The sequence below is a fragment of the Carassius gibelio genome, chromosome B20 (genome assembly GCF_023724105.1).
Source record: "Carassius gibelio isolate Cgi1373 ecotype wild population from Czech Republic chromosome B20, carGib1.2-hapl.c, whole genome shotgun sequence".
In the NCBI taxonomy this organism is placed as follows: Eukaryota; Metazoa; Chordata; class Actinopteri; order Cypriniformes; family Cyprinidae; genus Carassius; species Carassius gibelio.
The window spans coordinates 19,175,950-19,192,055 of NC_068415.1; the positions used below are offsets into that span (position 1 = coordinate 19,175,950).

Below are 16,106 nucleotides of genomic sequence, written 5' to 3' on the forward strand. Positions count from 1 at the left end.
TCGGCACCACTGTAACGATATACAAATCTCCATATTCATCGGGAAGAAGGAGGCGGGAACCGGCGCACAATCAAAAACATTTTAATATTCAAAAGTAAATACAAAACAGCGCACCAGCTCCTCACGGACGACTGGTGTGCACAAAATAAAAAGCAAACATAAAATAATGTCCCAGGCCTGGTCCTCTCTCGTCCTTCACTATAGTCGCTCCAGTTTTATATCCTTCCATCTCCTACGTGGGACTCGATACTGGCGGTGGGGCGCAGGTGTAGCTCATCTCCAATCACTACACCTGGCCTCACTCCTCGTTCCCACGCCTCTCGGCCCCGCCCCACTCGCCACACACACATACATGATTGTAATCATCACCCATCTCTGCCATGATTTATCCAGCTGGGAGCTGTAGTTTGCATATCACATGCTCAAACAGCGGTGTTAAACCACTGTTCAGTCTGTATTTCACAGTGCAATGAGAAACTTGACCTGCTCCAAAACACAGAATATCAAAAAATACATAGAGAGGTGGTGCTGTTATTTATTTATATGTATTTTTTAATTATCATATTAATCATAAAATTTGTGAATTTATTATATTTTAGTTTTAAGTTATCTTGCACCCACTAGTTGAGAACCATTGACCTAACACATATTTAAATTATTTTCCCACCCGTTCTAGTGGACGATGAAAGGAGTAAAAAATCCACTAGACTAGGAGAAACAACATCCCAACATCATGGAAATGTAAAAAGTTATTATTTTAGAGTTATTCTATTAGATGTATTTTAGAGTAGAATTTTATTCTTTCTCTCTCTCTCTCTCTCTCTCACACACACACACACACACACACATTTATCTCTCTCCCTCACACACACACACATTCCATTCTACAACATCTGGACTATTAATCAGTTAGATCTTTCTTCTCCTCTTTTAATATGTTTCTCTGTGCCACAACCACACTTTTTTCCTATATGTATTTTTATTTTCTGGTGCAATTTGTTCTCTGAGCTCCTGGCTACTTCTAAGGCAGGGTTTTCAGAGTTTCATGTTTGACATGCCGTGTCACAACCACCCTTAATAAATGTTTGATAAAACATAGGATGGCAAGGCACGAGGAAACAAGAAGTTTTTCAATATCACAATAATTAATAATCCAATCAAAAGGGGAATGTAGGAGGCATAGGAACACATAGAAGGACATTCAGAACTGACAAAACTAACTAAATGGACAAGACCTTAAATACAAAGACAAATAAGGGACTAAATACTAGACACACCTGGAATCAAATTAACAGTCATCAAGAGGAAGAAACTGGGACACACGGACAAAAACACACACAGACAGTTCATAACCCAGACAGCTCTATTCAGCTGTGATGAGTGATAGGACATTTTGTTAGTAATTTTGATGCTATTTTTAGATAGCCCGATAGCCCATGGTGAAATCGCATTGGTCCTAAACTTTGCATCATACAACTGTATATTAGTCACACTCATAATAGTTTAATGTGCCATTTTTTCTATAGACTAAAATGCTTTTTAAGTTAGGGTTAGGGTTAGGGTTTTCTAAGTTTTGTATATACACACTTAATCACACATCCGCAGGCCCTTCTGCAGGGACATATAGATTTCAAATGTACTCCTTTATATTTTCTAACATAAACACACTCTACCTTCAGAGTAATACTTCACAGAGAGTGCAACAGGAACAGGGGCGCAGTAGGACACACTTCTGGCACATTCCTGGTCAGTCTCTACCTAAGTGTCCCTCCCTGCTCTCTTTTTCTCTCCGTCTCTGACATTATGTCTCTAGAAATGCAGCCTCTTTCCTTCTTTTAAGTGCGGGTGTGTCTGGGATTAATTAGCTGCTTAATTGGAGAGATGTTGGTATGCTGCGGTGAACACACACACACACACACACACACACAGCTTTGACAGTGAGAAAGGCATGGCAGACTATTGTAAACACACCCATGACTGCACCACAATCAATCAGATGCTCTCACACTCTACACACACACACACACATCCATCATTTCAAGCACTCTGTATAAAGATATTCAAGCTTGCATAAACTCCACACTGATTCCCACTCACCAGCAGAAACATACCACCCAGCACTCCAAAAAATCCCCTTTTTTTCTCTCCTGCTCTCTTATACACTCACACACACGCACACACACTTTAATGATGTAGTGATTCATACTGTGCCCTTTACACCCACCAACTCCCTAGTGTCAGAGCGACTGGTGATGTCAGGAGGTAGATGTCGTTTTGTCACAGCTGTGACTCCAGTCTGGCATGGAATGGGAAAAGTGCTCATAAAAAAAGCATAGCACTTTATTTTGTCTGTGTTTGCATCAGTGTGCATTGCATCCAGGTTCATATATGATGGTGAGGAGTAATGTGTGGTTCTGGACTCACTCAGGACTGTGATTAAAGGAATGTTTTGGATTAAACATAAGCCATGACATCTGAAACGTTGTAATGATTACCGCATACAATAATTACAACCTGCTCATCAGTTTGTAAAAACAAACAAATGTAGTTTTTACAGTAATGCATTTACAAAGGAAACCCCTCCCCATAGACACTTTTATTGCATTACAGTATTTAGTGATTTTTGTTTTCCCAAACAGTATTTAACCCATAACATTCAACATTCAAATTGCATGCATTCAATGTTGAAATAGCTAACTAAAATGGAATTAAAAAAGCTGAAATAAACTATGATATTAGATTAAAAAAATTATTAAACGTACTAAAAAGCTAAAAAAAAATCGATTTGGCAACTAGCTGAAATAAAAGTTTGAAGTATTTAAATTATTCCAGCTAAAATAATATGAATATAAATAATGACTTAATTTAAAAAAAGATATAAAAATGATTAAATATCTGAAAAACACATGGCAAAATTCATAAAACTTAAACTAAAATTAAAATGAAAACTTTAAGCTTAAAAAAAATAACTAGGTGAACTTCGAAAAAAAATACTAAATTGCTAAAAAATCAAATTAAAGCTAAAGCTAAAAATAAAAGACTATAATAGTAAATTATCAGTACTGAGATTACATGCATCTAAGACTTTGGGACAAGATCTAAGCTTCAGTTTGAGAAGAAAAAAAAATCCATAATAAGCCCCAGAAACATAGCCAAATATTATTTTTGGATGTGCACAGATTGTTTTGTTGATTTTGTGCATACTCGGTGTTTGAGTCTGAATCCATTTAAACGTCAGAGCCGTTCTTTGTGGTTTTGGAATGGCAAATAAAGTTCATTACATTCACAAGCACCGCAGTTATCCTGTCATAAATACCATGAACTACCAATGAATTATGAATCGTTTAACCGCAAAACAATATTCCACACATTACACTGTATTAGGAGGGTCTGCAGAGCAAATGATGTTTGGACGCTTGGATCAGTGTATCGCTTGACGTATGCAGTCATATACGTAAACTTTGGGACTAAGTCCTTACGCAAGCGACTTTCTCAGTTATAGCAATTAGTAGCACTGACTCATATCTGCGCTTGTAAAAACAGTGTTTTGTAGCCGAGTTTTATGAGTTCAGTGCGTGTGTGTGTGTCCATCTTGACCCCGGTCTCAAGTCACGTTCCTGTAGCCGTGTTCTTATCAGCCTTAGACTAAATCAAGAACACGTTGTACATTATACTTTAAGCCTCTTACCCCACAGGCACAACAAAGAGAAACAATAGCCACAAAAAGAGAGAGAGAAATGAGAGGGAAACAAAAGGAGGAGAGGAACAACAGAATAATTAGGGGGAATGTGGAACAGATGGAGAGAGACGGGCTCCAGATTCTTGCCTCTCTCTGAGCCAAAAAAAAAAAAAAAGAGGGGGAACAAGACTAGGTAAAAAGATATGAGACAATAAATGGGAATGGTAACGATCTAAAAAAAAAAAGGTGAGGTAGGACAAAATCTGGAAAAATAAAAAAAGAAAAGATTCGAATCAGATCGGAGAGAGTGAAAGGATATTCACGTCAGAATTGGGCTGGAGGGGTGGTCTGGGGTTTGTGGTTTTGGACAGATGATATGTGCGAGCGAGAGAGGCTTTTGCCGCACTTGTTTGTGTGAGAGTGTATGTGCTGCCATGGGAACCGGCTAACTACAGATTCTTTTGGCCTTAGGAACGTGTATAAGGACTACAGGCATCTGGAGCTGGCCTGTGACACTCAGGACGAGGTGGACAGCTGGAAGGCCTCTCTGCTGCGAGCTGGGGTTTATCCAGAGAAAACCACAGTAAGCAGAGGAGCCCACTGGCTTCTGTACCTGTACGCTAAACCCTGCGGCATAAAACTTCAAAATAAAGGTTACCGTTTAAACCAAAAAGGGATTTATAGCCGGATACCATGTGGATCTTTATAAGCTCCACTCAGAACTTTTATTCCCTACTTCTTTACAAAACCAACAACATGTGCTGGTGCTGTAAAAAATAGTGTAAAAATGCCCCATTTTTATCAACCCTTGAGTTCCTTTCTGAAGAAAGTTCACGCTGCTCTTTTTCATACAATGAAGGCAGACCAGACCAAAAACACTGAAAAAAAAAAAAATACGTAGAAGTAGTCCATATGATGTAATTTTTCAACTCTGAGCCAAATATGCCTACTTTGCTACTATATAGATAAAAAAAGTATGTGAAGTGAGTATGTATGAATTTGGACACTTTACTATCCAGTGATATATTTAATAAAAATCATTCCATTACAAATGGAGTAGCTACTTAGTGTATGAAATTTTGTGTACAGCTCGTCTTTTTTTTTTTTTTTTTGCATCATAGCTCTCAAACGTAGATTTCATTTACACATATTTCAATTTCAAAAAGACTTTTTATGAGACATGAATATGAGATTCTAGCAAATGATAATGATTTTAGTCTGTTCCACGGTTTCATAAGACTTGAACTATAGCGCAACACTTGAGCACTTTTATAATGCTTTTTAGTTCTTTTTTGCTCATTCTCATTCTTTTTTATTGCATGTAGAAGAGCAGCATGAACATTATGCCTAAAGTCTTCTTTTATGTTTTTTAAAAGAAAGAAAGCCACAATGGTTTGGAACAACTTGAGGATCTAAATCTAACAGAATGTTCACTTTTGAAAGAATTATTGAATCCAGAAAACAAATACGCTGATCTGAAGAACCTATAAAAAAAGAATCAAATAACCAACTAAACTTAAACCTTTAAAGGGATAAGTCAACCAGAAATGAAAATTCTTTCATCATTTACATGCCTTCATGTCATTCCAAACCAGTGAGATTTTCAAGAAACATAAAGACGCTTTTTAATGAAACCAGAGAGATTTCTATCTTTTCATTGAAAATCAATTCCACTAAAGCTTCGCTGATTCAGAAAGTTCATTTCTACATCGTAAAAGGAATCAATATGAATTGAGTTGTTTAATTAAAGTCATCTATATGGTAAACAGTAGCTGTATCTGCATGTTTGAGCTTTCGTTGTTCGTAATTAATGTTCTTAATGTATGTGATAGAAGTTTGTGTGCATAAAAGCCTAAATTAAATCTGTTCATCATACTGTATGAAGTGATTATGTATTAAACAGCTTGGTTCATATTAATTACTTTCACAATGTCTTTATGAACTTTCTGAAGCATCAGAATTGTGGTGGAATGAATTTTTGGAATAGGAACAAAAATATCTTCAATTGTGTTTCGAAGATGAACCCAAATGCACAGGTTTTGAACGTGATGAGTAAATTATTTTTTGGGTGAAAAATCTCTTTAAGCACTTCGTCAAAGAACCATTGAAGAAATCTTCGCAAGTGTTCTAAGAAATATAAGGTTATTATACGTTCATATAATAACGAGACACACATGGAATCTATGCACACAGAGTATTGCAGAAACCTCCACAGATTCCTGCAGAACTGGAGCGCCTGGCGCTCATAAATGTTTAACACATTTCATATTTTATTGCACACGATTCTACAGATTTTGCCCTAAAATGAGTGAATAAAAAGTCTGCTGATTCCATCTAGGCCTTCTAATAACTGTGCAGTGTAGTTAACCGGATAACTCTCGCTCCTGTAGCGTTTCTATGTGTGTGTTTGGCTTCATGGTGGCTGTGCTCTGGGGTCAGGAGCTCTGCTGCATTCCTCAGCTCTTGTGTCACACCATGGAGGATCAGCGAAGGAGGGGGCTTCCAGCTCTGTTTCTAATCAGCTCCCTTGCCTTTTTTTTCACGCACCCCTCCATCCCCTTCTTTCGGTCTTTATGTATGCTTTGGAGCAACATGTTAAGTGATGTCACAGTTCTGTCAGGGTTCCCCATAATTCGCTCTGACAGAAGTCTACCACACCCCCTCCGACATTTACTGAAGTAAAACTCATTTTTTCCTTGCATCTTGTGCACTCCACCTCCCCCCCCGCCCCCACCTCACCCCACCCCCCAAACATCTCTTTTCCAGCTTCGTTCACTTTATGTTTGTGCACTCATTGCCCTCTGAAACATCTTTCATCCCCCAGTATTGACACTACATTTACTGTCCAGGTTTGCCCATGTCTTTTTTCTGATTGCTCAGGTGGATGGAGAGGGTCCAGCTCAGGCGGAGAGCTTCTCCATGGACCCTCAGTTAGAGCGTCAGGTCGAGACCATCCGCAACCTGGTTGACTCGTACATGAGCATCGTCTACAAAAGCATCCGAGACCTGATGCCCAAGACCATCATGCACCTTGTCATCAACAATGTAATAAAATAATAATAATAATCAAACCAGTTAAACTTTTTTTTTATGTAAGATGCAGAGATATGAATTAATTCATAAATTTATATTATATATAAAAAATTACCATATCATGTTAACATTAGGTTTCCGCAGCAGGGACATTTGTTTTACATTAGTATTTTATTATTTATTGCATTATTATATTATTTATTAATCTTGGCAACCAATTTACTGTACATTTTTAAAGCTTTATAGTAAGTTTATCCCAAGAAGTTATAAAAAATATTATACTTCCATACACTATAAATTATTCAAATATTTAAGTATAGTAAACTATACATTTAAAGTATATACTTCGATAATATATTTCGATTTGAGAATCGTTTTGTACTTGAATTGTAAAATAAATATTATTTAAAATCTGGGTTGGGTTAGTATGAAAATGTGTAATTCTCAGACCTTTGCTCAGAAAGAAAATTATATTTTAAGGTAGTATTGTGACACTATATTGGCATATTTCCGAATATTTTTTTAACTTGACAGTGTTTGGACACCATGGAAAACTTTCTGGTCAGTTTTCATTGTAATTAATTTGACCATTTCAGTTATGTTTCAAAATCAATTCCAAAATAGTTTCACTGTGATTTTATATTGACATAAGGACTTTAAATGTATACATTTTAATAATACAACTGAACAGTTGTCCACAACAGATTAGTCCTATGTGGTGTGTTGTGTTGTGCGCTACTGTGCCACCATAGTTATTGCTATAGCTATCGTTATAGTTAGCATTCTTGGTTTAACTGTCACTCACATTTTTGAACATAGACTTTATAGTAGGGGTGCACCGATCAAGATCTGCCGATCGTTATGCGCATCTCGTCAGTAAAGCCGGTTCTCTAATCAGCGGTAAATTCCATCAGGTTCGTTATTTCACATCGAGCAGCTGTTACTACACGGAGCCGTTGTTAACTGAGAAGCTGCGCAAATCCATGTTCATTTTCAGCGTTTATTTGCACATCTTCTCAGTTAACAACAGCTCTGTATAGTAACAGCTGCTCTATGTGAAATCACGCACCTGATGGAATTTACCGCTGATTAGAGAACCGGCTTTACTGACGAGATGCGCATAACGATCGGCCGATCTTGATCGGTGCACCCCTACTTTATAGTGCACGATCCAAACTAAAATTTTTATAATTCATGAATGAAAAAAACATTTTGTAACATGATATTGATGTATCATTTACATGGTAATGCAATGTCTGATTTTAAAATGGGTTTTAAAGGATGAATTTTGAGATTTTAAGTTTTCAGTTGATATATAATTTCTGATGATTTCTAAAATGTGATAGAGAAAAAGGCAACGAAGAAGGTCAGAACTCCTGTTATGATGTAGATTTTTGAGGGTTCAGTCTTGTCATAAATTAATCTATTACTTTTCCTACATAATTTTTAACAAAAAACATTGGTAAAATATATATTTGGGAGTCTTAGACCTTTCCAACGATATATAGTTTGTCAAGATTAGATTCGATTAATTGTAATATAGTGAAGTAAATGTAGGCGTCACGTATACAGGACGGGGTGACAGTTAAACATATTTGTGTGGGTGATGTGTGAGTAGTTCACTGTTCAGCTAGTCATGGAATCTAAACATTACGGCCACATTGAAAGAGAGAATATGACTGTGTCATCATCTCACTGTATATAACTTCAAGTCCTGTTCCTTTTTTAATGTGGAAACTGTTCTCCACCCATAGGTAGAGGAGTTTATCCACTCTGAGTTGCTGGCTCAGTTGTACTCTTCAGGAGATCAGTACTCTCTGATGGATGAGTCTCCTGAACAGGCTCTGCGTAGAGAAGAGGTGTTGTGTACCCACGCCGCCCTGAAGGAGGCACTAAACATAATCACTGACATCTCTACTTCTACCATCTCCACCCCGTTGCCACCCCCAGTCGATAACTCTTGGCTCCATAGTGGCTCGCTACACCGAAGGTACCTCACATCTCCACTTCCTGTTCACCATCACTCCACCTCCACCTTAGAATTGAGTCTGTACTCCGGCACATCATTTATGGTGGACCGTTGGCACACACATGGACTGAATCACCAGCAGGATTTCTGGAAATTTCATGGTGTTTTCAAAACCTAGGAAACTGATTGAGATTAATAACAAATTAAAAGCCATGGAAAGTTGGTTTTTATAGAGCTTTATACTCTTGTGTAGAGTATTGTCAGATGCCAGCGAGTCGTTCTTTGGAGGCGGTTCTTTTCAATGAATCATTGAACTGGTTCACGTCATTCTGAATCATTTCTTAGCGAATCATTCTGAATAAAACATATTCTTTAAAAAACGGATCCAGTAACCACAAGTGACTGGTGACTGGTAATGGAAATGTTGTGGCCCACCCAAAGAGCTAATGCAGCCCTCATTCTCGTTCTCTCTCAGGTCTCCTCCAGGTTATAGTGTCCCTAAGAAGCATCCTGCTCCGCCTGCTCCTTCGTTACCAGCTCGCTCTGACGCTCCTGGGGTCACACCGGTCTCCAACAGCACAGACACCACCAACACTACCAGCCGCCCCAAACGAGTCCCTCCTAGTGTTCCCAGGTAAAAATTCACCTGAAGGCACACTAGCAGCATCAGACCATGGCTTGTTCCATTTCAACAAACCTCATTGATGCACAACATGATTCATCAACCGATGTTTATCTACAGTAGGAAAGGGATTTCGCGTGTGATCCTTCCATTAACAACACAGCTGAGTAAACATTCGATTAATAAAGTACCCAGTGACCAGAGGGCTTGAATCAGGTGCGTCAGCACTGAAAAAGGCTGAATATTTGAAGCGAACCCAGTGACCCGTAACTTCACAGCATTTTTAAACAGTATTTCAACAGTTTTCCAAGCTTGAAAGCTGCAGTGGACTTGTGGTTTCCCCTTTCCCAGGTTATATCTTCCGTTAATCCAAAGTGTTGCAAACTACTTATGAACCAAGGAGATCTATGAAAGTGTGGGCCAATTTTTCACTTATTAGCATGCATATTACTAGCATATTGGCTGTTTATTAGTACTTATGAAGCATATATTAACGCCTTATTCTGCTTGACCATATTTAAGATCACTTAATCCTACCGCAAACCTAAATTTAACAACTATCTCATTAACTATTAATTAGCAGGTAATTGAGGCAAAAATCATAGCCAATAATTGATTAATACTGAGATTTGGTCCCCAAACTAAAGTGTGGCTGCCAAATTTTGTTTGCATAAAAGGTCCATTGTGTGGTGTACAGTATGAGGCACCGCTCACACAGAAATTACTTTAAAACCAAGCAGCTTTTAGTCGTTCAATGAGATGCGACTAGATTTAACATGAGCAAAATCTTCATGGGGAACTTTTACGCCCCCAAGCATGATTGATTGTGCAGATTCCTATAAGATTGACTGGATTTTACCCACAAATATTTGCCAAGCAGCGGTAAATGTGACTGCACCTTAATACAGAGAGAAAGCTCTCCGTTAGCATTCCTATCCATCTCAACGGCAGTTCCTTGGCAGGCATAGGTCCCCATGGAAGTATATGATTTGAAATGTGCCATATTTCCTGATCGGACCACAGAAACTTTTAACTTTTAATGTAAAATGAAGAGCAAAAGATTGTAAAGCCCGAAGTATACCTCAATTTTGACTAATTTACTTGGTGTATATATTGCACAGATGTATGCATAGCCTTTAAAAGTATAGGCTACTCTATTTAAAGGGATAGTTTACCCCAAAATTTAAATTCTGTCATTAATTCTCACCCTCATGTCGTTTCAGACCAGTAAAAACTTTGTTCATCTTCAGAACACAAATATAGATATTTCTGTTGAAATTTTAGCGCTTTCTGACTCTCCACAGACAGCAATGTAACTACCACGTTCAAGGCACAGAAAGGTAGCAAGGACATTATTAAAATAGACTATGTGACATCAGGGGTTCAACCACCGTTTTATGAAGCTAAAAGAATACTTTTTGTATGCAGAGGAAACAAAAATAACTACTATAAGTGGCACTTTTTTTCATAGTTTGGCTGGAGTGCGACTTATAGTCAGGTGCGACTTATTTATCAAAATTAATTTTGACATGAACTGAGAGAAATGAACTAAGAGACATGAACCAATAGAAAACATTACTGTCTCCAGCCGCGAGAGGGCGCTCTAATGCTGCTGAGTGCTCCTGTAGTCTACACTGAAGACATATAGCGCCCTCTCACGGCTGTAGACGGTAATGTTTTCTATTGGTTCTAAATAAATGCGACTTATATATGTTTTTTCCCTCATCATGACGTATTTTTGGACTGATGCGACTTATATTCAGGTTCGACTTATAGTCCGAAAAATACGGTAAGTTATTCAACAGTTTAATCTCTTCCATGGCAGTCTTCACCATGCGTTCACGAGAGTACCACGACACATGAACTGCGTATTATTTGCCTGTCATGAACGCGCGTCGAAGACTGATACAGAAGAGAAGAAATTGTTTAATCTTTTTTTTTTTTGCACAAAAGTGTTGTAGCTTTGGAAAAATTAGAGTTGAATCACTGATGTAACATGGACAATTTTTAAATTGTCCTTTCTACACATCTGTGCACTGAACGTGGGAGTTCCATTGCTGTCTATGGAGGATCAGAAAGCTCTCGGATTTCATTAAAAATACCTTAATTTGTGTTCTGAAGATGAACAAAGGCTTTACAGGATTGGAACTACATAAATATACATTTATGGATGAACTAATATTTTGCACAAACACAGGTGCTCGACACAAACACTCCTTTGTTAAGAAGTTCAACTGTTTAACCAGAGTTGTGAGTAACTCTCCCACTAGCACTCATCTATTGTTGCCATCTCAAGCTGTCAGGCTGTGTGTGTACAGTTTGTGTGTACTCTGCTGAAGATGAAATTTACGTCATAAAAACTGAAGTATACTTTGTGTTTAACTAATTTAGTTTGATTGCACAAGCCTGTCATCTCTTATTCGGGCTGAATGTGTAAAATCTTTCCTGGAAGAGGTTTATTTCTATTTATCAGAATGTATTTAAACTAAATTGTACATTTACAGTTACAACATATGATCAATATTACATTTTTATTCACACACCCCCAAATCAGAATGTCAGAAAGTGCACAGTTGCAAGAAAGCCCTTCGTTATAATGATAAGTTATTATCACTACGGGTTTTTCTTGCTGCAACCGGCTGCAGAGTTTCCCACTGGTAATTATGGCGTTGTGGTGGCGTTCATGTGCATTCGTCTCATAAATATGACCATTCCAGCATTACTTTATGGCAGCATATGATTGTTAAAAAACAATTTAAGATCTGCTAGTTCTGCTGTCCTTCCCAAATGTTGGGATTTATGCTCGTAGTGAACACGACTAATAGGACTTTCCGTGTCCAGAGAGCTAGGCTTGTTCTTGGATCCGTGTTTAGGATTAGTCTCAAAGCTGTGCACTCAGAGACCAGAACTCTTGGTGAAATATACGCATACCTACCTTCACATGCATGATAGATGAGACCACGTGCTCACTGGTCCCAAAACTACAGCACTAGATCACAGACACTGCTGTCTCCGCACACCATGAACATATGGTCTGGAGTGTAAAGCAAAAAGAAACTTTAACTTGAACAGATGTCATTGCTCAATCACACAGGCAAGCATATTTACATTTGAAGGCTTTTAAAAATCATGCACATTTTCAAGGAGCAGGGCAAGTATGCACTGCAGGCAAATCTCACGCAAATGGTCAAGAAATGTCAAAATCATATATATTACACGCACCAAGAAAGATATAGTAAATATACACATCATGCTACTGATTGTGTGCTTTTTGTATTGCCTTTGATTTTATTACAATTTTTTTTTTTTTATCATGGTGTCTGGATGATTTAAATTGTATTACATCTATGAGATTTTGTTTCTTTTTTCATTTTCATAATAATATTAAAAAATGTAATACAGAAATTAAATATTGATATGAATTTATTTTATTATTATATATATATATATATATATATATATATATATATATATATATATATATATATATATATATACTATATTACGAATATAATATAATCTTTTTTATTGCAATTTTTAAACATTTATTTTTTTATCATATTTTTTATAATTGTTAATACATGTTATAAGAGTTGATATTATATGATTACAACATTTTCTGTATTGTTTAGTACTCTCTTTATAGTAATGAGAATTAGCTGTAATTCATACAAATCTCGATGCTAAAAATAGGGTTTTGCTTCCTTTTTGCACGAAGTCTAGTTTCTTCCTGTGGATTTTGGTGGGGAATATGATCCGGATGTTTATTAGCGAGTCTCACACATGACTTGAGATGGGTGGAGGGCTCGTTGAAAATGTGTTTTTCATATTTGAGTGCAGACAGTCCCTATTCTCTTCCTCTCTTTCTAGCTCTCGCCTTGTTTGAATGTCAGAGTCCAATCACATGAAGGCTTCTCATATGTCTTACAGTTCTTTGATTATTGTGTTTTATTGATATCTGGGATGTTATGTATTTCATATGAACAAGAATAAACCAAACTTGTCTTCATTAAAGGAGCGCTGAGGGTTACGGTCACCTTCCTGTTCAAACCGTTCACAAACTGACCGTATCTTTTTATTTCTCACCATTCTAGTGGCGTTCGCTTCTTTCAACACTTTCTTTGGTTTTCCCCTCGTGATTGTTCCTTTTCTCACTCTCATTCCTTACCTTCATTTTTGGCCCATTTTCCCCTGTCTTTTCTGCCTCATTTCCTTTGTGTTCAGAAACGGGGCTGTTTGGACCTCCACCCTTTTTCTCCTGCTTTTTCTCTCTCCCCCCGTCGCCCCTTTCTCTAGTTCTCCCACTCACTTTTTCACATTTCCTTTCACCATCACTCATCCCAGCTCTCCAACTTTCCCTCTCTTTCCTTCCACCCCCATTCCCCTTGTCTTTTTTTCTCCTTCACTTTTTGCAGAACTCGTTTGAACCTTTTCACAGTCCTGCTGCTGTCTTCAGCGTGACCCCGACCAGAGCGGGCCTGACTGAATCTGAAGACCTAGGCACATTTCTGGGCACTAAAACGGCAGTTCTGAGACGCCGCCAGCATCTCACCCAGCAGCGTTCCTCTCTCGCACCTCATCCACTTCTCCAATTACACATTCTTGTACATTTAACTTTCTTTCTGTCTTCCAGTAAACCCCTGGCATTTCCAGACTGCTAGATCTCGTATGTTTCCTCAAGCATTGTTTTGCTTTTCTTTCCGTCGTCTCCGTCCTTTCTTTTTCTTTCTGTGAAACCGCAGGCCTGCACTCGCCGCAGCACAGGAAAAATAAAAGCCACTCTCTTCTCTTTCCCATCCCAGAGAGCTGCTCCTTCTGCCAGCTCCATTAGAGAGTGAGATTCCTGCGCCTCCACAGGGATCTTTCCAGGACCAACTCTGCAGGAATGCTGGACTCATATTCCCTTAAACACTCTCACACACACACACACACTCGTTCAAGACGTCCCGACACCGTAGCCTGTGATTGTAACATGGTCAGCGCACAGTAATGAGCTCTTTTGGGCCTAATTAAAGGTCACTGTTAGAATACTTCTGTTCGAGCACAAGATGTGGAGACGAAGATTTCTATAAAACATTATCACAGTGGCGCTGTCAGAATTTTGCTCTGTTCATTTGAGCATCATGACCAGAACGGCACAGAAACATTAGCTTAACCAATTGCGTGTGTTTGTGGCAGGACTTTTCTGAAATCACAAACTTTAGTTTTAAGAACGGCTTGTAATTACGGCTATTAAAGTTTGGAAACTTAAAAAAAAAAAAAACATTATTCAAGAAAAACTGTAACACTTTGGGGTAAGGTCAAAATTAGTTCATGCAGTAGGTAGCACAACTAAACAAATAACAATTGCTTTTCTAGGTTAATGTTAATTTGTAAATAAACCATTGTATATTGTTCAAAATGTATATGCCACATTTCATAGTCTAGGGTCAGTAAGATTTTTAACAATATTTTTGTAGCAAGTCTCTTATGCCCACCAAGGCTGCAGTTACTTGATTGCCAATACTGTATAAACATTAGTATTGTAAAATATTGGTACAGTTTAAAATATCTGGTTTCTATTTTAATATATTTTCAAATGTAATTTATTCCTGTGATGCAAAGCTGATTTTTTTGCATTATTACTTTAGCCTTTAGTGTCACATGATCCTTGCTGCTCAACAAACATTTATAGTTTAATATTATCAGTTGCTTTGTTTAATGTATTTCTGGAAATAATCTATATTTTAGATTCTAGAGAACAGTATTTATGTGTAACATTATACATGTATTTTCTCTCACTTTTGATCAACTTAATGCATCCTTGATGAATAATAGTAATAATTTCTTTCTGACTCCAAAACTTTTGAATGGTAGAGAATATAAAACTACCCTAAATTAATAAATGCTGTAAACGTGTAGTATATGATAACTATACATTAAAATATATATATATATATTTTTTTTTTTTTTTGTGCGTGTATGACTCGTGGATGAGGTTTGGTATTTATTTGTAGCCCATCTATAGAAAAAATCTTTTTTTGTGTTCTTCTCAGTTCTGTTGATCAGATCTGGCCATTCGTACACATTTCGCTTTCATTTCCCCCCCAAAAAAGACGCTTGCAGGCAATTGTAAACAGATGCAGACATCTGAAGGAGAGCAGTTTATGGGAGATTGTTGTTATTTCCATTATCTGAATTGGCAGAGCTGTGAGCTATGACCTATAGCAGTCTGTCCTGACAGCTCAGGTTATGTGTAATGTGTTGCAGGAGACAGCCGCCGGCGGTGCCCACTCAACAGCCCCACTGAGACACCGATGCCCACCATTGAGACAACAACTGCTTGAATTTTCATTAAGAAGACAAAACCGCAAAGATTCACATCTTACACACGGTGAAAAACTATCAAAACAGATTTCAATGAAGAAAACTGATCTCCAGATGGTTTTTTAGGCTCACCGAATCTGCTTTTGGGGTTGAGATTGAGCAATGTGCCGAGGTTTGTTCCTGTTTTGTACATAGGTTGATGTTTGCAATGTGAGTTCAGCTCTTTATCAGGCTTAAATAAAAAGCATTGTGGGATTTTGTAAATACTGTGTGCTAAAGAAGTCCGACAACCGGGGTTGTATTGTTCAAATTGCTCACGGTAAGTGAATGCTATCTGAACCAACCCCTAATCCCGAGATTAAAACTCCAGCGTGTCATTTCTCACACTGGATGTGCTGCGAACATGATTTATATCTCAAATCATGCAGCATGTAAAGGAACCACCCACATCAGCCTAGCTCTGTGCTGAGAACTTCCAGCAGTACTCTCGTTTTAAA

The 16,106-nt window shown here is 37.8% G+C and overlaps 1 protein-coding gene across 4 annotated transcripts in view; it reads left to right on the forward strand.

Annotated features, from left to right (window-relative positions):
• LOC127983926 (dynamin-2) overlaps positions 1-15,987 on the forward strand; it is a 54,706-nt gene extending 38,719 nt beyond the window's left edge. For all 4 annotated transcript variants that reach the window (XM_052586326.1, XM_052586327.1, XM_052586328.1 and 1 more), the window contains 5 exons: positions 4,151-4,262; positions 6,560-6,724; positions 8,467-8,702; positions 9,157-9,315; positions 15,553-15,987. In XM_052586326.1, coding sequence (XP_052442286.1) covers positions 4,151-4,262; positions 6,560-6,724; positions 8,467-8,702; positions 9,157-9,315; positions 15,553-15,592 — 712 coding nt within the window. In that variant the 3' untranslated portion in view covers positions 15,593-15,987. The remainder of the gene's footprint in view (positions 1-4,150; positions 4,263-6,559; positions 6,725-8,466; positions 8,703-9,156; positions 9,316-15,552) is intronic.
• The last annotated feature ends 119 nt before the right edge of the window (positions 15,988-16,106 follow it).